The 23,895-nt window shown below is 42.6% G+C and overlaps 1 protein-coding gene across 1 annotated transcript in view; it reads right to left on the bottom strand.

Moving 5' to 3' along the window:
- Positions 1-23,039, bottom strand: part of LOC308285305 (NACHT, LRR and PYD domains-containing protein 3-like) — a gene marked incomplete at both ends in the record, with an annotated part of 46,771 nt that extends 23,732 nt beyond the window's left edge. Inside the window, 4 exons of the mRNA XM_080726021.1 lie at positions 11,587-11,754; positions 11,850-13,623; positions 14,459-14,701; positions 22,064-23,039. Coding sequence (XP_080582147.1) covers positions 11,587-11,754; positions 11,850-13,623; positions 14,459-14,701; positions 22,064-23,039 — 3,161 coding nt within the window. The remainder of the gene's footprint in view (positions 1-11,586; positions 11,755-11,849; positions 13,624-14,458; positions 14,702-22,063) is intronic.
- Positions 23,040-23,895: the final 856 nt, after the last annotated feature.

Here is a 23,895-nt window from a genome sequence, read left to right as displayed (position 1 = left end):
CCATCCATGGCCGGGACTTAGACTCGGCCATCCACGGGCCGTATTCGCGCTAACGGCCGCATCGCGCCGCCCACTCCAATAATAAATCACATCTTTAGACAGGATTTTCTCCGGATTGTGTCCCCAGACCCAATGAGAAAGTTTTTTGCGGCTGGAATAGCTTTAGATCGGGCTTCTAAAGGGGTTAGCATTTTGGCTACGTGTCAGCTAGCTTCCTCCTCTCGACACCCACAGCATTGACCGGAGTGAAAACACAAGGCAGTTGGGGGACAGGGTTGTTAGGGTTACTTTTAAAAAGGAATCCCCTACAGTTACAAGTTACTTGCAAAGAAGATGTAGTCAGTAACGTAATCTGATTATCACAATTTTAAAAGTAACTACTAGTTACTTTCAGTTACTTTTGGATTACTGTTTAGCAAAACTCTATAATTAAATAAAACAAGTTTTACCATTGATAACTAGACAAGAATATTGAGCCTATGAAATTAGGAAAAGGACAACAGAATTCTACTTAAGCAAAAGGCAGTACTTTTCGCTGATTCAACTTGATTATTTTATTGTTGGCTTTATAACTTATTTGTAAAATTGATGATGGCAAGAGGAGAATGTAATCCAGCATGTAACCCCCATCATTCAGATCCATTACTGTAATTCAGATTACACATTTTAAAATGTAACCTGAGACTTTACAAGTTACCTGATTTTTGTAATCTGATTACGTAATCCCGTTACATGTAATCCGTTACTTAACAACCCTGTTGGGGGAGGGTCGACGAAAGCTATAAAGAAGGTCTATGGAGATTTTTCTGGCACTCTAGCACCCCTTGTGGCCGGATGGCACTGTATGAATTAACTAGAAAAGAAAATTTCTACGAAATTTTAAGTGTGCCTGCAGCTCGCTAAGTGTGTGCAACCTTGTATAGCAGTTGGTGTTAGCATTTTGCATTAACATTAACATCATTATTCAAATTTTTTACATCAGCATTTTTATCATTAGCTTTAACATTAACATTTTTATTAGCATTAGCATGTGTTAGCATTAGCATGTGTTAGCAATATCATTCATTAGCATTAGCATGTGTTAGCATTAGCATTTGTAAGCATTAGCATTTGTTAGCATTAGCATTAGCATTTGTTAGCATTAGCATGTGTTAGCATTAGCATTAGCATGTGTTAGCATTAGCATTAGCATGTGTTAGCATTAGCATTTGTTAGCATTAGCATGTGTTAGCATTAGCATTTGTTAGCATTAGCATGTGTTAGCATTAGGATTAGCATTTGTTAGCATTATGATTAGCATTTGTTAGCATTAGCATGTGTTAGCATTAGCATTAGCATGTGTTAGCATTAGCATTTTTTAGCATTAGCATGTATTAGCATTAGCATTATCATTTGTTAGCATTAGCATTAGCATGTGTTAACATTAGCATTTGTTAGCGTTTGTTAGCATTAGCATTTGTTAGCATTAGCATGTGTTAACATTAGCATTAGCATTTGTTAGCATTAGCATTAGCATGTGTTAGCATTAGCATTTGTTAGCATTAGCATTTTTAGCATTAGCATTTGTTAGCATTAGCATGTGTTAGCTTTAGCATTTGTTAGCATTAGCATTAGTTAGCATTAGCATTAGCGGTTAGCCGTTGGGACTGTGGGACCGCCCACTGCGTTTGAGACCAGTAACGTGTTGGGAAGTGGAGACATGACTGTTTAAAGCCTAGCCAATAGGAAGGCAGAGGGGGCGGGGCTTATTAAGTACAAATAATTCCTATTGGCCATGTAAGTACACACTAGAGCCCGACCGATATATCGGTCAGTTCGATATATCGGTCGTTTTGGAGCATATCGGAAGGGTATCGGTATCGGTGAATTATTCCACCGATATCCGATATATTAATTGTATAATAAATAAATAGATAAAAGACACATATTAATTCCTAAACGAGACAATACACAGCAGAACCCCCAAATTAAAAGAGTATTGTTATCCAACAAGCAATAGAAATTGATAACTGCGACCAAACTCAAAGTTTTGACAAAAATGCAATAATCTGACCATTCATCCGAGGGGCGAGCAGTCAATTAAATGATCTTAAATGAATAAAAAATGATTTTTACAAAACATCGGTATCGATATCGGTATCGGTGCTCTAACACTCTCCAACATCGGATATCGGTATTGGTCGAAAAAATGGTATTGGTCGGGCTCTAGTACACACAGCGAGTTTCGAGACGGTACCATGCTGCAAACTGGAGATATAGCTGTTGAAAGCTCAGCCAATAGGAAGATAGGGGCGGGGCTTAATAGGGGGCGGGGCTTAAGTATTAAGTCCCTATTGGCCGTTTAAGTCCAGACACCAATTTTCAAGACGGTACCATGCTGTGAACTGGAGAAGTGGCTGTTTAAAACCCAGCCAATAGCAATAGAGAGGGGGCGGGGCTTAATCAATTACAGCTCATCCCTATTGGCCGGAAAAAGACCAAAGTTGTGTATGCATTATAAATTTTAAGTGACGTTGCTAGGCAAAAGTATGGCAGAGTTATGCGGTGCCAAAGTTTCTGGGTTTTTTTCGGAGTCCCCCATTCAAAGTCAATGGGGGTTTTTGCGCATCGTTTTTTACGAATTACGTTGCCATGGTAACGCGGATCGGAAAGAAAAGTAATAGCACACCATTCCCGACCGAGCCGCACATTTTGATGTATATATTGTGGGGGTGGCGTAAATCGTGCGGCAGTTATTACGTGCCGAAATTTCCCCCATTCTAAGTCAATGGGGTTTTTTGGCGTCGTTTTTTGCGAATTACGTTGCAATGGTAACGCGGATCGGAAAGAAAAGTAATAGCACCCCATTTCCGGCCGAGCCGCAAGTTTTGATGTATATATTGCGGCGGTGGCGTAAATCGTGCGGCAGTTATTACGTGCCGAAATTTGCAAGAACATTAATGACTTAAGTATGGCGGATTACAATAAGTGTTTTGCCATTGCATTGCATGGCAGGCACACTTAATTAAGTGTGCCTGCCATGCAATGCAATGGCAAAACACGTATTGTAATCCGCCATACTTAGTTAAGTGTGCCTGCCATGCAACGCAATGGCAAAACACTTATTGTAATCCGCCATACTTAAGTCAGTAAGTCGGTCATGTTCTTGCAAATTTCGGCACGTAATAACTGCCGAACGATTTACGCCACCGCCGCAATATATACATCAAAACGTGCTGCTCGGCCGGGAATGGGGTGCTATTACTTTTCTTTCCGATCCGCATTACCATTGCGACGTAATTCGCAAAAAACGACGCCAAAAAACCCCATTGACTTAGAATGGGGGAAATTTCGCCACGTAATAACTGCCGCACGATTTACGCCACCCCCGCAATATATACATCAAAATGTGCGGCTCGGCCGGGAATGGTGTGCTATTACTTTTCTTTCCGATCCGCGTTACCATGGCAACGTAATTCGCAAAAAACTACGCGCAAAAACCCCCATTGACTTTGAATGGGGGACCAGAAACTTTGGCGCCACATAACTCTGCCATACTTTTGTCTAGCAACGTGATTTAAACTTTAAAATGCACACACAACTTTGGTCTTTTTCCAGCCAATAGGGATGAGCTGTAATTGATTAAGCCCCGCCCCCTCTATAACAGGAAGTGCCCTTTGCCAAACAGGAAGTGCCTCTACATCTCATGAACCGTTTATCGTACAGAGTTGTGGCTGGTATCATATGACTTGATTAAGAGTCCTTAACCTTAATTGACGCTTCCTACGCCAAACAGGAAGTGCCCTTCACCAAACAGGAAGTGCCTCTATAACTCATGAACCGTTTGTCGTACAGACTCGCGGCTGGTGTCATACATTTTTTTTTCTCAAAAATGTTTTTTTCTCAAAAGATTTTTTTTTCTCAAAATTTTTTTTTCTCAAAATTGTTTTTTTTCTCAAAAAAAAATTTTTCTCAAATTTTTTTTTTCTCTCAAAAATCTTTTTTTCTCCAAAAACTTTTTTTTTCTCCAAAAACTTTTTTTTTCTCAAAAAACTTTTTTTTTCTCAAAAAACTTTTTTTTTCTCACAAAAAAATTTTTCTCAAAAAACTGTCGTTAAAGTGCGACCCGTGATAACGGCCAAAAATGTGCCAAAACGCCACTAATTAGTCGAAATGGCTGACTTCCTGTTTGGTTTCTGATTGGCTGCTGGCCTTGTGACGTGGGTAGAGCTGCGAGGGCCCGGTCATCGCTGCTTGCAGCTTTAATTCATTAATCGTCCATGACCTTAATTGGGGCCTATTTCGCCAAACAGGAAGTGCCCCTCACCAAACAGGAAGTGACCCTTTACCTCGTGAACCGTTTGTCGTACAGACGTGTAGATGGCATCAAATGACTTGATTAAGAGTCCTTAACCTTAATTGGGGCCTATTTCGCCAAACAGGAAGTGCCCCTCACCAAACAGGAAGTGACCCTTGATCTCGTGAACCATTTGTCGTACAGATGCGCGGGTTGCGTCAAATGATAAGAATAAGAGTCCTTAACCTTAATTAGGGCCTATTTCGCCAAACAGGAAGTGCCCCTTACCAAACAGGAAGTGACCCTTTATCTCGTGAACCGTTTGTCGTGCAGACGCGCGGGTGGTGTGAAATGACTTGATTAAGAGTCCTTAACCTTAATTGGGGCCTATTTTGCCAAACAGGAAGTGCCCCTCACCAAACAGGAAGTCACCCTATATCTCATGAATTGTTTGTCGTACAGACGCGTGGGTGTCATCAAATGACTTGATTAAGAGTCCTTAACCTTAATTGGGGCCTATTTCGCCAAACAGGAAGTGCCCCTCACCAAACAGGAAGTGACCCTTTATCTCGTGATCTGTTTGTCGTACAGACATGTGGGTGGTGTCATATGAAGAACCATAATGTTAAAGCTTATGCAAAAAATGCTAATGTTAAAAAATGTAACGCTAATGCTAACACCAACCTCTACACAAGGTTGCACAGACTTAGCGAGCTGCAGGCAAACTTAAAATTTCTTAGAAATGTTCTTTTCTAGTTGTTTATATTTGTATATCCAGTACTTAGTTAAGTGTGCCTGCCATGCAATGGCAAAACACTTATTGTAATCCGCCATACTTAATTAAGTCATTAAGTAGTTAGTTTCGCCACAAAGTTCGGCACGTAATAAGTGCCGCACGATTTACGCCACCGCCGCAATATATACATCAAAACGTGCGGCTGGGCCGGGAATGGGGTGCTATTACTTTTCTAAGAGAAAAGTTGTATCGTTTAATTGATATTAATTTATTAGTGAATTAATTTTACCCATTGACTTATAATGGGAATCGCAAAAACTCACATTCAATATTTTTTTTCTCGCAAACCATAGGGGCTACAGTTTCAAAACTTGGAGAGGAGATTTATAATGATATCAAGGATTAAATAAAAAATGATTTCGTCAGTTGGCCTCATGGTGGCGCTATAACAGTCCACTTTACCTTTCGGCCTGTAACTCTTGAACCGTGGGTCGTAAAATTAAAATTCCTTTTTCCCTGGATTCCTTGGGTCATGACGCATCTCCTCATATAGGCCCTTTTCCTACATATTTTCTCCAAATGTCACAAAAATCGATACACACGATCTATGGACTCATGCGATAAACATATTTAAACGATATTTTGATAGTCCATACCGTTCTTCCGTAACAGGGTTCCAAAGTTAGCGGGAGGAGCCCGTTTTGTAAGAAGTAGCCATAAATCACAAACGAAACATCCAGTCAACACCACATTTTAATCACAAGTGGGGGGCGCTATACTGAACATATACCCAAAAGCATTTCCACTTCGACCCATATGGGGCACCACAAATGCGCAAAACGTAACCGTTTCATGCCAAAACGTGTTTTTCAGGGGGAACGACCCTCTCAAAACGAAACACTAACACCAACCGCTACACAAGGTTGCACAGACTTAGCGAGCTTCAGGCACACTTAAAATTTCTTAGAAATTTTCTTTTCTAGTATATATATATATATAATGTTCCGACAGAATTTCGGCACGTAATAACTGCCGCACGATTTATGCCACCGCCGCAATATATACATCAATACGTGCGGCTCGGCCGGGAATGGGGTGCTATTACTTTTCTTTCCGATCCGCGTTACCATTGCGACGTAATTCACAAAAAACTACGCCAAAAAACCCCATTGACTTAGAATGGGGGACATTTTGGCACGTAATAAGTGCCGCACGATTTACGCCACCCCAGCAACATATACATCAAAATGTGCGGCTCGGCCGGGAATGGGGTGCTATTACTTTTCTTTCCGATCCGCGTTACCATGGCGACGTAATTCGTAAAAAACTACGCTCAAAAACCCCTATTGACTTTGAATGGGCGACTCTGAAAAAAACCCAGAAACTTTGGCCCCACATTACTCTGACATACTTTTGCCTAGCAACGTCATTTAAACTTTATAATGCACACACAACTTTGGTCTTTTTCTGGCCAATAGGGATGACCTGTAATTGATTAAGCCCCGCCCCCTCTGTATTCCTATTGGCTGGGTTTTAAACAGCCACTACTCCAGCCTCAACATCATCCCGGTGCCTAAAGCTGGGGACCTCTCAAAGCCAGACAACTACAGAGGCATCAGCCTGACATGTATCACTGCTAAGGTCTTCAACCGAATGATACTGAACAGGATACGGCATGCCATCGACCCTCACCTGAGAGAGAACCAAAATGGTTTTCGAGAGGAGAGAACAACCGTAGCACAGATCCTGGCATTAAGGAGATTAATAGAGGAGGTGAAAAAGGACAACCTAGCAGCTGTACTGTGCTTTATTGACTTCAAAAAGGCTTTTGATTCTATCCACAGAAGCAAGATGGTGAAGATCCTTGAGGCCTACAATGTCCCTCCCAACATTCTCCGGGCTATCGAGACCATGTACGCAAGAACAAGGGCCAAAGTGGTGACCCCAGACGGCAGCAGTGAGGTGTTTGACATCCGAGCTGGTGTAATGCAAGGAGACACCCTAGCCCCCTACCTCTTCATCATAGTTCTGGATTATGCGCTCAGGAAAGCCATAGGTGGACGAGAACAAGAGCTTGGCTTCACGCTAACACCAAGGAGGTCAAGGCGGCATCCCGCAGTAGTTCTGACAGACCTGGACTATGCGGACGACATCAGCCTGCTCTCCGACAGCATGGAACAAGCACAAGAACTCCTGAACAGGGTGGAGATAGAGTGTGCCAAAGTTGGTCTCAGGCTAAATGCTAAGAAAACTGAGGTTATCACCTATAACCTACCTGACCCCGCCAAATCAAACTTAGCTTCTTCTTTGCAACAGTGGAGTCTGTTCTCCTCTATGGCAGTGAATGCTGGACCCTGAAGCCAACCCTGCAGAAGTCTCTAAATGGGTGCTACACTAGAATGTTGCGTGCAGTACTCAACATCAACAGGAGCGCACATGTTACCAACAGGAGCCTGTATGAGGGAATACCAAGGGTAAGCGAGAAAATTGCCACCAGAAGAATGAGACTAGCAGGACACTGCCAAAGACACCAGGAGCTTCCAGCCAGCAAATTGGTACTGTGGGAGCCAACACATGGGCACCGGTCGCGAGGACGTCCCACAAGAACATACGTGGACATACTCAAGGAAGACGTAGGGACACAGAACACCAATGAGCTGGCCAGATGTATGGAGAACCGAGATGACTGGAAACAACGATGGAGGGCTCGTCTGAGGACGACCTAGATAGACTACTCCAGTTCACAACATGCGGCCAATAGGGACTTATTACTTAAGCCCCGCCCCTCTTTAGCCCCGCCCCTATCTTCCTATTGGCTTAGCTTTAAACAGCTATATCTCCAGTTTGCAGCATGGTACCGTCTCGAAACTCGCTGTGTGTACTTACATGTCCAATAGGAATTATCTGTAATTGCTTAAGCCCCACCCCCTCTGCCTTCCTATTGGCTGGGCTTTAAACATCCATGTCTCCACTTCCCAACACGTTACTGGTCTCAAACTCGGTGGGTGGTCCCACAGTCCCAACTGCTAACCGCTAATGCTAACCGCTACTTACGCTAATGCTAATCTAAAAATGCTAAAAATGCTAATGCTAACACCAACCGTTACACAAGGTTGCACACACTTAGCGAGCTGCAGGCACACTTAAAATTTCTTAGAAATTTTGTTTTCTAGTTACTTATAAAATGTCGCCACAAATTTCGGCACGTAATAACTGCCGCACGATTTACACCACCGCCGCAATATATACATCAAAACGTGTGGCTCGGCCGGGTATGGTGTGCTATTACTTTTCTTTCCGATCCGCGTTACCATTGCGACGTAATTCGCAAAAAACAACGCCCAAAAACCCCATTGACTTAGAATGGGGGAAATTTAGGCACGTAATAACTGCCGCACGATTTACGCCACCCCCGCAATATATACATCAAAATGTGCGGCTCGGCCAGGAATGGTGTGCTATTACTTTTCTTTCCGATCCGCGTTACCATGGCAACGTAATTCGTAAAAAACTATGTGCAAAACCCCCCATTGACTTTGAATGGGGGACTCAGAAAAAAACCCCAGAAACTTTGGCGCCACATAACTCTGCCATACTTTTGCCTAGCAACGTGATTTAAACTTTAAAATGCACAAACAACTTTGGTCTTTTTCCGGCCAATAGGGATGAGCTGTAATTGATTAAGCCCTGCCCCCTCTGTAACAGGAAGTGCCTTTCACCAAACAGGAAGTGCCTCTATATCTCATGAACCGTTTGTCGTATAGACGTGTGGGTGGCGTCATATGACTTGATTAAGAGTCCCTAACCTTAATTGGGGCCTATTTCGCCAAAAAGGAAGTGCCCCTCACCAAACAGGAAGTGACCCTATATCTCATGAACCGTTTGTCGTACAGACTTGTGGGAGGCGTCAAATGACTTGATTAAGAGTCCTTAACCTTAATTGGGGCCTATTTCACCAAACAGGAAGTGCCCCTCACCAAACAGGAAGTGACCCTATATCTCATGAACCGTTTGTCGTACAGACGCGTGGGTGGCGTCAAATTACTTGATTAAGAGTCCTTAACCTTAACTCATTTAGTGCCAGCGCCCTCTAGGGGCCATAGAATGCCAGGGTATCTCTCATAGGCGAGCGCTTTAGCTTCCAGGACCTCACCTTCCAGGACCTCACGTGCTCACGTTCATGCACGTCATGGAAAGGTCCCGGATGATAATGCTAACAGAATGGCTATTCCCATTTTGTCATCTAAAAGATCATTTTTGGGCGATTTCACCGTAAATAAACCTCGCGCCGCTTCCCTAAAGACACAATCCAGAGATATAAGCCTTCAAAGATGTGGTCTTTCATTGGATTAGGCGGAGATTGGCGTTTTCGTTCGCAAATAACGGCCGGCCGGGGGGTTGCTAGCTTTCGGCTAGTAGCTAGAAAAATCAGGCCAGGCTTCAGAAGGCCTCTTATCATTTTATTCATTTCATTAAATATCCCGGACTAATTCGGGATAGGCACCCTGGAATACGTCGCGCCGCCTACAATGAACATTGGGTGAACATTGGGGGGGGTCTAAACTTTATTGTAAACCATTTTCAATGGAATAAATCGTCGGAGCATCTAGCGTCTCTCGTTGGTGAGCGCTGGGCGAGCCGGGACCACCCACGTTGCTCCAAGCAGCTCGGGGTAAGTAAAATAGCAAATAAAAAATTGTTTTTGATCGCGAATATCCCGAACTAGTTCGGGATAGGCACTTAAAGAGTTAATTGGGGCCTATTTCGCCAAACAGGAAGTGCCCCTCACCAAACAGGAAGTGACCCTTCATCTCATGAACCGTTTGTCGTACAGACTCGTGGGTGGCGTCAAATGACTTGATTAAGAGTCCTTGACCTTAATTGGGGCCTAATCGCCAAACAGGAAGTGCCCCTCGCCAAACAGGAAGTGACCCTATATCTCATCAACCGTTTGTCGTACAGACGCGTGGGTGGTGTCATATGACTTGATTAAGAGTCCTTAAACTTAATTGGTGCTTCCTTCACCAAACAGGAAGTGCCTCTATATCTCATGAACCGTTTGTCGTACATTCGATAATGTTAAAGCTAATGCAAAAAAATGCTAATGTTAAAAAATCTAACGCTAATCTAACGCTATGCTAACACCAAAAAAAATCTAACGCTAATGCTAACACCAACCGTTACACAAGGTTACACACACTTAGCGAGCTGCAGGCACACTTCAAATTTCTTAGACATTTTCTTTTCTAGTTATTATTGTTATTATATTTTTACACACAATCCAGGCCATTGACAGGCCTGACAAGGCTCGGCTGACAGAAACACAGTACGTCGTCAATTCACCATACAGTAAAGGAGGAGGGGAGCGCACTTTTTATGATCTACAGTATGTACCAGTTTGCTTGTTTCTCTCGCATAAATCTGGCAACACTCTTCCTTCCACTGTCCACTGTCCACAGTTTGGCTAATGGCTAACGCTAACTCCGGTAGAACTGGTCGTTTTAAACTCTATAAAGGGAATTAAAAATGCTATCCTTAGATCGACAACACGTGTTGTCCCTATACTCCCAAGGACTTTGTTTGGAATTATCTTTGTTGTTCTTCAGCAATGTGAGATGTTACGTGAGTTATCACGCGCACACACACACACACACACACACACACACACACACACACACACACACACACACACACACACACACACACACACACACACACACACACACACTCCACTGGCCTGGCCTCAGTGTGAAGGAATGGCACTCTCTGCTGGACAAAATATTTCATTATTCATTACACTACCTTTTAATGCAGTCCACACAGCTCACAGCACTGCCTAGATTTGTATTTATTTATTTTTATATCGGCGGGAAATTTCACTGATACGATATAAACCAATATGCCCAAATAAGGCCATATCGGGCCGATAATATCGGTGGCCGATAATATCGGCGGCCGATAATATCGGTCGCTCACTAATTATTTCATACTTAGGAAACGTTTCAGAAGGGTAAAAAAAATTAGAACATATATCTTGAGTATTTAGGAAAAGTCAGGAAGGGGACATTTCTGAGACCTTCACGGGCAGAGTTATTGCACTTTGCAATCTCAAAATCGGTCAAAATGGCCTGTTAGTCATGTTAGGATGTTTCTTTGCTTTTTAAGTAGAATCTTGTGTGTTGTGATTGTGTTCTGAAAATCCCCATCACAACAAATCACCAAGTCTGACCAAGGTCTCAGATTTTAAGGAGAGTTCTACTGCATGGTTTTAAGGGATTTCTCCTCAAACTGATGTTTACACAGAAAAAAAATTAGGTCACTTATGCCTACTAAATACCGTGATTGCCAGACTATAAGCTGCGGCTTTTTTCCCATGTTTTGAACTCTATATAATGATTTTTAAAGCTACCGGCCAGTTAGTTTTACAATGGTCTTTGACATGCATTTATATATAGATTTTTATAGCTAACGGCCACAACATTATCATGACTTTTGTTCTTTTTTTAAAAGCTTTTACACATATATGCAAATGCTCCAGAATTTAAATTAGTTGATACTGTTCAGGAATACTGACCTGAGGATCTCCAGTAAACAGTGTGGACTCCCCAGTCCGACAGAGAGTTGCTGGATTCCCAAATCCTGTAGATTGTTGTTACTGAGGTCCAATTCCCTCAGGCTGGAGGAACTGATGACCGATGATAATCCCCCACAGCATCTCTCTGATAGGTTACAGCCACTCAGCCTGAAAACACATAAGTTATAAAATCATGTATTTAATTTCATGTAATATAAATATTACCTTTTGTGTTAAATGTATCCAGGTATCAGTTCACTTACAGAGCTCTATTTGCGACTTTGACCAATGGCAGCAGCCCCAGAAGAGCCTCATCTGAAGCTTGGTATTTCTTCAGGTCAAACACGTCCAGCTCCTTATCTGATGACAGCAACACGAAGACCAGAGCTGACCACTGAGCAGGAGAGAGCTTGGCTGTGGAGAGACTTCCTGAGTTCAGGTACTGTTGGATCTCTTCCTCTAGAGAATGATCATTCAGCTCATTAAGACAGTGGAACAGATTGATTGTTCTCTCTGCAGAGGGATTCTCCCTGATCTTCTCCTTGATGTACGCAACTGTTTCATGTTTGGTCTGTGATCTTTTTCCTGGATGTTTCAACAGTCTTTTTAAGAACACCCGATTGGACTCCAATGAGAGGCCCAACAGGAAACGAAGGAACAAGTCCAGGTGTCCATTTGGACTCTGCAGGGCGTTGTCTATAGCAGTCTGGTGTAAGTCATTTAAGTTGGATTTATCAATGTACAGACCACGGAACGCAGGCCTCGGGACAGGGGTTGACAATAGGTTGACACCTTTGTCTTTGTATTTGAGGAAGACATAAAGAGCAGCCAGAAACTCCTGAACACTCAGATGGACAAAGCAGAACACTGTGTCCTTGTACATCCCACGCTCCTCTTTAAAGATCTGAGTGAACACTCCTGAGTACACTGCTGCATCTCTGATATCAATGCCACACTCTTTCAGGTCGTCTTCGTAGAAGATCAGGTTGCCTTTCTGCAGCTGATTAAAAGCCAGTTTTCCAAGAGACCGAATGGCCTTATCTGGATTTGAATGAAACTTCCCATGAGTTCTGTCATGATACTTGGCCTCCTTTTGTATGTAATGGAGCACAAGGAAGTGGATGTACATCTCACACTGGGTCTTTGGCAGCACTAAGTTCTCCTCTTTACTCAGCATGTCCTCCAGAACGTTAGCAGTGATCCAACAGAAGACTGGGATGTGGCACATGATCTTGAGGCTTCGTGATTTCCCGATGTGTGTGATGATTGTTCTGGCCTGGCTCTCATCACTGAATCTCTTGAGAAAGTACTGCTCCTTCTGAGGGTCAGAGAACCCTCTCACCTCTGTCAACCTGTCAAAATCACAAGGGATCAGACCGGCTGCTGCAGGTCGTGTGGTTATCCAGATGCGAGCAGAGGGAAGCAGGTTTCCCCTGATGAGGTTTATTAGCAGAATGTCCACTGACGTTGGCTTTGCGACATCAGTCCAGATTTTCGTGTTCTCAAAGTTTAGAGAAAACCTCCACTCATCAAGGCCATCAAAGATGAACAAAACATTGTACTTGTTAAGGCTGCTGATTACTGCTTCTGTGGTTTCACCAAAGAATGGATGAAGAAGATCCATTAAGCTGCGATTCTTCTTCTTCTCCAAATTCAGCTTTCGGAAAGTGAATGGAAACATGAAATCGATATCCTGGTTGGTTTGGTTTTCTGCCCAGTCCAGAATGTATTTCTGCGTTAAGACTGTTTTCCCAATGCCGGCCACTCCCTTCATCATCACTGTTCTGATCTCACCTTCTCCAGGTAAAGGTTTAAAGATGTCGGTGAATTTGATTGGTGTTTCTGGTCTGGGTGGTTTCCTGGATGCCAGTTCAATCTGTCTGACCTCATGTTGTCTATCAACCTCTCCACTATCCCCCTCTGTGATGTAGACCTCTGTGAAAATCTGATTCAAACGTGTTTTTTTTCCTACTTTTGTCCACTCAAACACACATAGAAGATTCTTCTTCAGTTTAGCCTTGAGTTGTTGTTGGGGTTCTAAAAAAGAAAAAGACAGACAACATTTATAATTGCATGTTTGGGTGAATGTCGTCCTCAGAGGTCTTGGTAATTGTAACGTTAAAAGAGTATCATGTGTCTGCTGCTGTAGCTGCTGAGCTACTGTATACAGTCCATTTTATGTTTAATTAATCGCTGTCAACTGTTGCCAACAGCACAATTCAACTGTCAAGTGGGATTACATTTTATGTTAGTTATGTTTTATTTGATCCAATTCCATAAAGATGTCATTAAGTCCTGGTGACATTTGTTTAATACAATTACAAAAGTAATATTTACTCTGACCAAGATTCCTTCATAACTCACCAATGGCTTTACATTGCAGACCAGCAGGTGGGACCTCTGCATGAATTTCAGTTGAGTCTTCTACTGGAAGATCAGGTCCTGAGAGGAGGATAATGAAATGAGCTCTGTGAGTGACATTCATGCTATGGAACTCCTGTCATTATCTAGGGAGAGTGACGTTCATATCTTGCCAGCAGAACGACCACATTAGCCTGGTAACCAATGCGCACCTCGGCCTGTGGAGCTGACACTGATGCTTAAGTTGAATGGGCCACATTACAACATAATTAGTTGTTTTGAAGTATAGATTTGAGAACAACCTTAATTAACAACCTTTTTAAATTGCCTTTTGTGAGTTCATTTTGTGTCTCAGTTTTGTGTATTTATACAGTATAATGTTGTATTGTGGTAATCCCAACAATGTGCTGGCCATTTTCCTATGAAATTAAATTGAAAACTATTCTGAAAATGAAAACAAAAACATAGTCTCTCGACTTAATAATAACAATAGCAATGAATCTGATATTACCAAGGCTCTTCAACAGGTCAGGGTGGTGTTGTTTAAGGGCATCATAAAATGCTTCTCTAACGGCTCTTCCACCTGGAGCTAGCACCTTGGTGTACAGTGTCCTCATTTGGTCCATGCTGGTCTTCTCAGCTCGAATCCCAGCATAGTGCTCAGGATGGACCATGGTTTCTAGACTGTCTACTATAGGCATGACTGCGGTGACCTTTTGAATCAACCGCGCCCTGTGCTGGATCACAAAATGTCCTGTTTGCAAGAGAAAAAAAGAGTGGTTGATCAGATAAATGTATCACAGAAAATTGTCATTATGTGATTTAAAAAATAAATCTCTCTACATCTGTACATCCACACAAGAATAGTAGTGGAACAACTGGTACGCGCATAGTTTGAGGATAAAATGTACAGTATGTACATCCTGGTCATAGGGTAATGAAGGCTATGCCTTCCCAAATGCTATGCTGGGTATTTTACACATGAGATATATAATATATGTGCATAGCATTGTGTGTGTGTGTGTGTGTGTGTGTGTGTGTGTGTGTGTGTGTGTGTGTGTGTGTATGTGTGTGTGTGTGTGTGTGTGTGTGTGTGTGTGTGTGTGTGTGTGTGTGTGTGTTGTTGTTGTTGTTGCTGCAACCCCCTAGTGACGATCAGGTGATAATTCAGCAAGGCTTAGGTTAAAAAAATAAAAAGCATCCCAAGACCCAAGAAGACAATCACATCCTGATACCACAGCAAATAATTACTGACTTATACGTGTAACAGAGTATTTCTATAATGCAGCATTGATACTTTTACTTAAGTAAAAAATGTTGTACTTTCTCCATTACTGCAGACGCAGAGAACGACTGTGTCTTACGTGCCGCCCACTACTGATTTCCAATTTAAATAGCACTATTATAGCAATACTATTTCATAATAACCTACACAAAGTCTGGTCTTAATAATGTCCTCCCTTTTCTTTTTTTTTTTTTCTTCTTTTTAAAGATTTGTTTTTGGGCTTTTTGCCTTTATTGGATAGGACAGTAGACTGACAGGAAATGGGGGAGAGACAGGGAGTGACATGCGGCAAAGGTCGCCCGGATCAGGAGTCGAACCGACAACGCCGACAGGCATTGATGCCGAAATGGCAATGCCTATATGGTATGCGCCTGGTCCACTAGGCCACCAGGCGCCCCTCTCCCTTTTCATTTTAAAACAGAAACCTTGTTGTTATTATTATGCTATATTCTGTAATAGGGTACGAGAGGAGACCCCCCAACAAGCCTCATCAAACGTTTGGACCACCGCTGCCTATGCTCCTGGTAAAGAAAGGGTACCAGAAAAAGCTCACCTTTTCCTGCATTCATCAAGCTGTCACCAGCAAGGTCAGGGGGAGGTATGGGTAGGCTTTGGCTTTGTCCTTTTACCAGTTTAAAGTCGCAGCCACCTGTAAGTGATTTGTCTGTAATGAGAGTGACATCTGATATAATGTTGATGATGTGGTATTTGGTTTTCAGTTTCTGACTCTGGCCTAGTTGGTTGTTCAGTAGGTAGGTGAGTCAATATAAGGTTTAACCCCAAAAAAATGTATACAAAAGGTTTTTTTTTTTTTATGGATTCTAGTAGTATTGGGTGTGCTAAATAACATACTCAAAATCTACCAAAATCTACCTCCCCGAAAGCCGCCATTTTCAAGATGGCGTCCGAGTTGACTGCGGGGAGCTTAAAATGGCTATATCTCGAATGGAAAAGATTTTTCTAATATTTTGTCAACTGATTCTGGTACCTCTGGACATACATTAGAGCATACTAAAAATAGAGGAAAATATTCCTTTCAGAAAGGCTTCATTTTCAAGATGGCGCGTGACTGGCATCCATGATGGCTGCAGGAGCTTTAAATGCCTATAAACTGGGATTTAATATGTAAAAAATCATAACAATTATGCACTTGGTGACACGTTTTTGACTTTTGGCATGGTGTTGGGTACGGACATAAGGTTCTCAAAAACCATCGGCAACAATTTGGGCTAGCCCCCTAGTGGTCTGTTTGAAATTAATCTATTATTAAATAGGTCTATACATGGTTGAAACCCCAAATAATTGATGGAAGAGATTTTTCAATTGATTCTGTTACTATTAGGTATGCTAAATAACATCCTAAAAGCTTAGGACAAACAAACCACTGAAAAGGCATAATCTTCAAGATGGCGTCCATGGGAGCTTAAAATGCATATAAATTGGGAGGGAATATGTGCCATCTTGAAAAGTATGCATTTCCAGTAGTTTTTTTCCCCCTAAGCTTTTAGTATGTGGTTTAGCATACACAATAGTAAGAGAATCCATTGAAAATTCTCTTCCATCAATTATTTGGGGTTTCAACCATATACTGACCTATTTAATATTGGATTCATTGCAAACAGACCACTAGGGGGTGAGCCCAACTTGTTTGCTATCTTTTTTGAAGGCCTTATGCCCATACCTAACACCATGTCCATGCCAACAATCTAAAACTAGTCACCAAGTGCATAATTGTTATGATCTTTTACATATAAATCCCAGGTTATAAGCATTATAAGCTACCAGCAACCATCATGGACGCGCCATCTTGAAAATGAAGCCTTTCTGGAAGGTGTATTTTCGTAAATCTTTAGTATGTTCTCAAGCATGTCCAGAGGTACCAGAATCAGTTGAAAAAGCATCTGGGTCGCCATCTTGAAAATGGCGGCTTTCGGGGAGGTAGATTTTGGTAGATTTTGAGTAGGTTATTTAGCATGCCCAATGCTACCAGAATCCATTGAAAACCATTTTCTATCAATTTTTTGGGGGTTAGGCCATATTTTCTCTTAGAATGACTCACCTAAGGCCCAACTTCCAAGCTCATGTGGTTTGTTTATGTGTTTGGCAACTTTATCATGTATAGGCTTTTTTGGAGCAGATTTGGTGTTGGGTGTTTGCCTGGTTTTATAGTCTTTTACTTTCTTTTACAAGTTTCCCAAGGTGGGCTTGGAGGTCATTGTTGAAGCATTTGGTGAGTTTAGTCATACATTTTTTTTTTATCTTAGAGTTTTTTTTTTATTTTATTTTTACCCCCAGTTTTATAGGCCTCATTATGTTTGAATTTATCCATGCTCTGAGTGTGCTGTGACCCTGATGGTTCTCATGGCAGCCATGGCATTTAGAGTAGCTATAGTAGAGGAGCCTATCAATTTCCGTAATTTTGGAATGTTAATTTTTGGAGACATGTATATCTTCATTCTAGGGGTTCTCAGAATGCCAAAAAAACATGTCTCCAATTTTTCTTTTTGGGTTTAGCATGTGTAATTAGCATAATTAGCCAATTAATTGACAACAAAAGGAAATGGCAATAACTTTGCTTCTAGGTAACTTATAAAGGTGATTTAAGAGTCTAAGTCCATGTTTGTGAGGTCTGGAAATTCATCTGTTACCATTGTGAAGTCATAAAATGTTTCTTAATTAGCATAATTAATACATTATGCAAAACCAAGGTGAAAATAAGCAAATTTCTGCATTTTTTCGTTTTTGTAAAAAAAGCTTCTCACAGACTCTAAGATGTATGTTTACAAGTCCAGGAATTATTATCATCCTATAAATAAATCATGCAACCTTTTATATGTGTAATAATTATGTAATAATCACACCAAAACCAGAAATAGCTAAATTTCTTTATATATCCCTCATATAAAATAAAGAAGAAAATGAGAAATGGTCACAGAATTATCAGATTGTTTATGCTAATATGTACAGAAAGTTTTGAAAACACATTTAAATAGAAGGGTCTCCATCTTCGTTGTCGTCGTGATTTCTTGCTGCCACATTTGATCAGTTGGGTAATGGTGGCTGGAGCTCTTCCTCAGCCTCCTATCCATATTCAGTTGCTGGTGGCATCTGTGGGTTAGGTACGTGGTCCTGACTCCTCATACCATACCATTGCCTGGTAATGGGTACAGGTAATGGCTTGATTTAATGCTCCTTATAGGTGGCAGCTTCTCGGCTTCTCATTGTTTCTTTGTGAATAACCTCCACCTGAGCTCACCAACATCCACAAGATTTGTACCGGGCTCGTACAGCTGGCGAACAAATGCTTCAATCTTTTGTTCTGTGTCAGAACTGAGCTTTTTTTGGTTGTACCTGGAGTAGCAAATATACAAATACCACCTCCACAGGACACTGGTTTAGGGCCTACCAACAGTTTAACTTTCCCTTGCTAGCAAAATGGCCTGTCTGGTCAGCTCCAGAGAAGGCATGGAACCCTGGTGATGAAATAGGTGTCCTTGCACAGCTGTTGGTACCGACGGATTGCAAGAACAAAGACATCAGTATCCGGGGACTCAATGTAGAGCTGTGTTGCCCCTCTTCGGACAGCATCCAGGCTGTGCAGGATTATCCTTGTGTCAGCCTCTTCCTGTGAGCTGTGGAGATGTTTTACATCGATAGAGTTTGAGTGGACATCTTGCCTTGACGTGATTATGAAAACATTGGGTTTTCCCTGGAAGTGTTGGAGGGATTTTCTTAGCAAGAAAGACAGTCAGCTCATCTTTGGTGTGGATACCTGACAAGAACTGTTTTTCTGACACCTTCCCTATCAGTGTGTTGTCTTCCACATGATAAGTGGTAGGGGGCTTGCCACCCTGGCGTTGCTTACGTGTGGCCTCCTTCAGTGAAGATGCGATATCATAGCGGTCAAATACTACATGGGTCTCACTATGTTCTTTGGTCTTCCTATCCAGTGTGGCTATGAAGGAGTCAGCCCACTGGGAACATATCTTGATCCATGATGGCTTTCCCATTGCCTGTACCAATGCCATTTCATCTATGGCAGTTACACTCTTAGCTGGCAGGGACAACTGTCAGTGGCAGCAATGTCACCAGTCCTCTTCATTCCGCAGCTCCTGGAGAATGGTCATGAGCTTGCTCTTGTCTGTGCAGGGCCAAAGCTCACCAGTCACTGTGAAGAGAGCACGTGGTTTGTCAGTGAACTTGTGCTGGCCCGTGGTCAAGCAACAATCAGCATTCGAGCAAACAGTGACCTGTCATCCTTCAATATACACCATTCTCGAGGAGCTGCAGAATTAGAAGAGGACTGATGACATTGGTGTTGATCAGCAACCACAGAGTGCTGCCACTGACAGTTGTCCCCTTCCAGCTAAGAGTGTAACTACTAGTGTCATAGATGGAATGGCATTGGTACAGGCAATTAATGGGAAAGCCATCATGGATCAAGATATCGTCGATATCGTCGTACTGAGGAATGTCTGTCTGAATGTCGTACTGACGAACCAGACCAACACATTCTAAAGTACTCTGATGATACCGTTTTAATTTCACTCTTAGATAGTTCCAGTGATCCTGGACTGCACCAAAGTGAATAAGGTGGTTGAATGGAGTGATAACAACGCTCTCATTATTAACACTAAAAAGACAGAAGAGATTGTTTTTGGTGAACCTAGTGGTGCACACAGATCTCCCATTACTATTCATGGTGAACAGATCAACCTGGTATGTTAGTATACATACCTCGGAGTAGTAATAGACCATCTTTTGTCATGGAAAGATCAGATTGAATCTGTGTGTAAGAAAACAAAGTAAAGAATCTACTTCCTTCGCCGTTCAAGATCATTTGGTGCTAGACAGTTTTTCACTTCTGTCATTATGTGTTCTTCAGTACTGTAGTACCACCTGGTATGGATGCTTGTCTGCAGCCCTAAAGTCACAACTGCTGCAACAACTGAACATTTGTTCAAAGATAGTTGGACAACCACTTCAGAGGCTATATACGATTACGTATGATAACAGCATTCTAAGGTTTTCAAGAAATATTACCTCTAGTAGCCATGTGTTGCATAGAGAATATAGGTTGCTGCCTTCAGGAAGGAGATACCGTGTTCCAGAATACAATAAGGTCAGACTAAAAAGGTCCTTTGTCCATCAGTCGACTTTTTTTGGACATTGCTCTTGTCTATATTATCCTTATGTATGTAAACCTGTCTTGTTTTTGTTTCCTTGTGTCAAATGTTTGTATATATGTTTCGCATACATGGTTGCTGTGTCGCAAGACAAATTTCAGTGTGAACTGACAATAAAGTACTAATGTTCCCAGTGGGCTGGACAGGATAGGACAGGATAGGAGGCTGAGGGAGATCAACTGGTGCCAGTCACAACACGGGATCCCCCAGCTCCAGCCACCATTACCCGACTGATCAAATGTGGCTGCAAGAAATCCCAGTGCATGTCACATTGTTCTTGTCAATCTCAAAATTTGAAATGCTCTGAGATGTGCATAATATGGGGCAGATGAATAGGTGTGTTGTAATGTAAGCAAGGCACATCTGTTGGGGATTGACGATGACGACTACGAAGATGGAGACCCTTCTATTTAAATGGGGTTTCAAAACTTTCTGTAAATATTAGTATAAAGACCATTTCTCATATTGTTCTTTATTTTATATGAAGGACATATAAAGAAATATAGCTATTTCTGCTTTCGGTGTGATTATTACATAATTATTACACAGACAAAAGGTTGCATGATTTATTTATAGGGTGATAATAATTCCTGGACTTTTAAACATAGGCCAACATTTTAGATTCTGTGAGAAGTTGACTAAAACAAAAAAATGCAGCAATTTGCTTATTTTCACCCCCTTTTTGCATAATTTATGCTAATTATGCTAATTAGGAAAGGTTGTATGACTTCACAATGGTAACAGATGAATTTCTGGACCTCACAAATATGGGCTTAGACTCTTAGATCACCTTTATAAGTTACCTAGGAGCAAAGTTATTGCCAGTTCCTGTTTTTGGCAATTAATTACTAATTACACATGCTAAACCCAAAAAGAAAAATTGGAGACATGTTTTTTTGGCATTCTGAGAACCCCAAGAATGAAAATATACATGTCTCCGAAGATTAACATTCCAAAATTACGGCCAACAGAATCTGTATGATTGGCTCCCACACTACTATTTGGTTTTAAACCCCAGCCATGCTTCTTTGACCTGTGTACTCCTGAGTTCAGCGGACCAGTCCAAATTCACCAGTTTGTGATTAAAGGCTTCGCTAGAGTACAGCCAGCCTTGTCTGCCAGCCTTGGATTTTTGTTTTGTGCGGGTACAATAAATCATATGGTGATCAATTAAACCGCATACAATAGCCCCACTCAAGGTGATTTTGGACTTGTCCTTTGTTACAATGAGATCTATGATGTTTTGAGAAAGTGTACCCTCATTCTAGTGGGTTGAGTAATTAGCTGACTGAGGCTGTGCAGATCACAAAGCTTACTGAAGGATTTGAAGACACAATAAGATGTTTTTCTACACTAGAAATCACTCTGATCGGGAGTTCTGTATACAGTGCTAAATAGTAGGCCTACATGTTTTTGAGTTTTCTAAAAATACTTCCACCCATACAGTTTCAAGAGCTCTGTGATTCAGGTCAGAATGAGTGATAAATGTGACATCCTTATGTACAGCATATACTGTACATGCAAACACCACCTCCACACCTATTTCTATCATTCCTGATGACTGAATAGTTTTCTATTTCAATCTAAGAGTCTGTTGTTGAGTCATCAAGCTTGGTCTCTGAGAAGCTCAAAAAGTGAATCTTACCGTGTTCTGCCGTGGGGCATTCTGGATTTCCACTCCCGGCCACGTTGTGTCCCTCAGTCGGACTCAATGTTTCCTTACGTCGCGTCCCGATGTAGCTGGGTTTGACAGAGATTTGCGGACGACTGCGGAAGCCTGCATTGGTCACGTGGAGTTCACCTGTTAGCTGTGAAGAAGCCGCAGGGGTCCCTGGACTATCATACTCAACAGCACTCTGTCCCTCGGTCAGCCTCGATGGTTCCTTCCGCCGCGTCCCAATGTAGCAGGGTTTGAAAGGGATTTGCGGGATTTGCGGATGACTGCGGACGGCTGCAATGATCAAGTGGTGTTCCCCCGTTAGTCGTGAAGGTGCTGCGGGGGTCCCTGGACCATCGTTTTCAGCCGTGTTGTGCCCCTTGGTCGGACAAAACGGCTCCTTCCCTCGCGTCCTGATGTAGCTGGGTTTGACAGGGATTTGCGGACGACTGCGGACGGCTGCGTTGATCACTTGGAGTTCACCGGTTCGCCGTGAAGTTTCCGCAGGGGTCCCTGGACTATCGTACTCAATCGCACTGTGTTCCTCGGTCGGACCCGATGGTTCCTTCTGCCGCGTCCCAATGTAGCTGGATATCACAGGGATTTGCGGACAACTGCGGACGCCTGCGTTATCCATTTGGAATTCTGCGGTTACCCCTGAAGGTGCCGCAGGGGTCCCTGGACCCTCGCACTCAGTCGCGTTGTGTCCCTCGGTTGGACACAACGGTTCCTTCCCTCGCGTCCCGATGTAGCTGGGTTTGATGGGGATTTGCGGACGACTACGAACGGCTGCGTTGATCACTTGGAGTTCCCTGGTTAGCCGTGAAGATGCCACAGAGGTCTCTGGACCCTGGTACTCAGCTGCGTTGTGTCCTTCGATCGGACACAACGGTTCCTTCCCTGGCGTCCCGATGTAGCTGGGTTTGATGGGGATTTGAGGATGAGTCTTGATCTGAGGATCCATTGTTGTTGTCACGGTAGCGTTAGCAACATTAGCTTGGGGTGGGATTGGCTGATCCCTGGCCAAACTCGCATCTGCTTGCCTGGTAGTGTTTGGACCAGGGTTTTGTGGTACGTCTCCCGATCGTAGCAGGTAAAGGAAAATCAATGTCCTTCTATCAAACTTGCCTGACAGGGGTTTATTCTTCCGATCCGGGTTTGATGTTAACGTGGAGTAGATAGTAGCCGTACCGAAACCAAGATGTTTGCATTCGGTCCCGGTATGCAGGTAGAAGGCGTTGTGGGACTCCTTCTGTTCTCGAACATAATTCTCAGACTCTATTTGGTGGAGGTTCCGTGGTGAGTTAAGGTACGAATCCGTACACCACAGAACGCAGAGGAGAAAGTAAGCAAAAATCCTAGCCGATGGTGCTGGTTTAGCCCAAGGAGAGCGAGCAGGTATGTTTAAGAAACACACGATACGATGATGATTTCCTTTGTGCAGGCCCTTGTGTGAGCGTTTGTGTGTGCGTGTCATCTTGGTGGTGAATGATGGATGCAAGGGAGAGGGAGGGGGGGAGGGACCACTCATTGGCTGGACTGGAGGAACAGCAGGTAGAACAGAACCTGCACAATAGCATCATGTCACTGTTAAGTTAAACTAAACAATAACAACAATTAACAACATTCAATATAAAAGAAAAGCTTGCTGTACCCGTAAAAAAAAAGATCAGGTGGTGTAGTTTTACAAGGAGTCCAGTAGGTGGTGCAGATTAACCACATAAAGACAGAAGTACAATGGTCTTGTTGCGACCGCCAGGTTGCAGTTACTATCAAAACCTCCACCTGTCAGTCAGTCTGTCAATCTATCCGTTACGTCA

Source organism: Nannobrachium achirus (genome assembly GCF_963921795.1).
Source record: "Nannobrachium achirus genome assembly, chromosome: 5".
Lineage (NCBI taxonomy): Eukaryota > Metazoa > Chordata > Actinopteri > Myctophiformes > Myctophidae > Nannobrachium > Nannobrachium achirus.
Note: the sequence above shows the minus strand (reverse complement) of the source record. Positions and strands in the feature narration are given on the sequence as shown.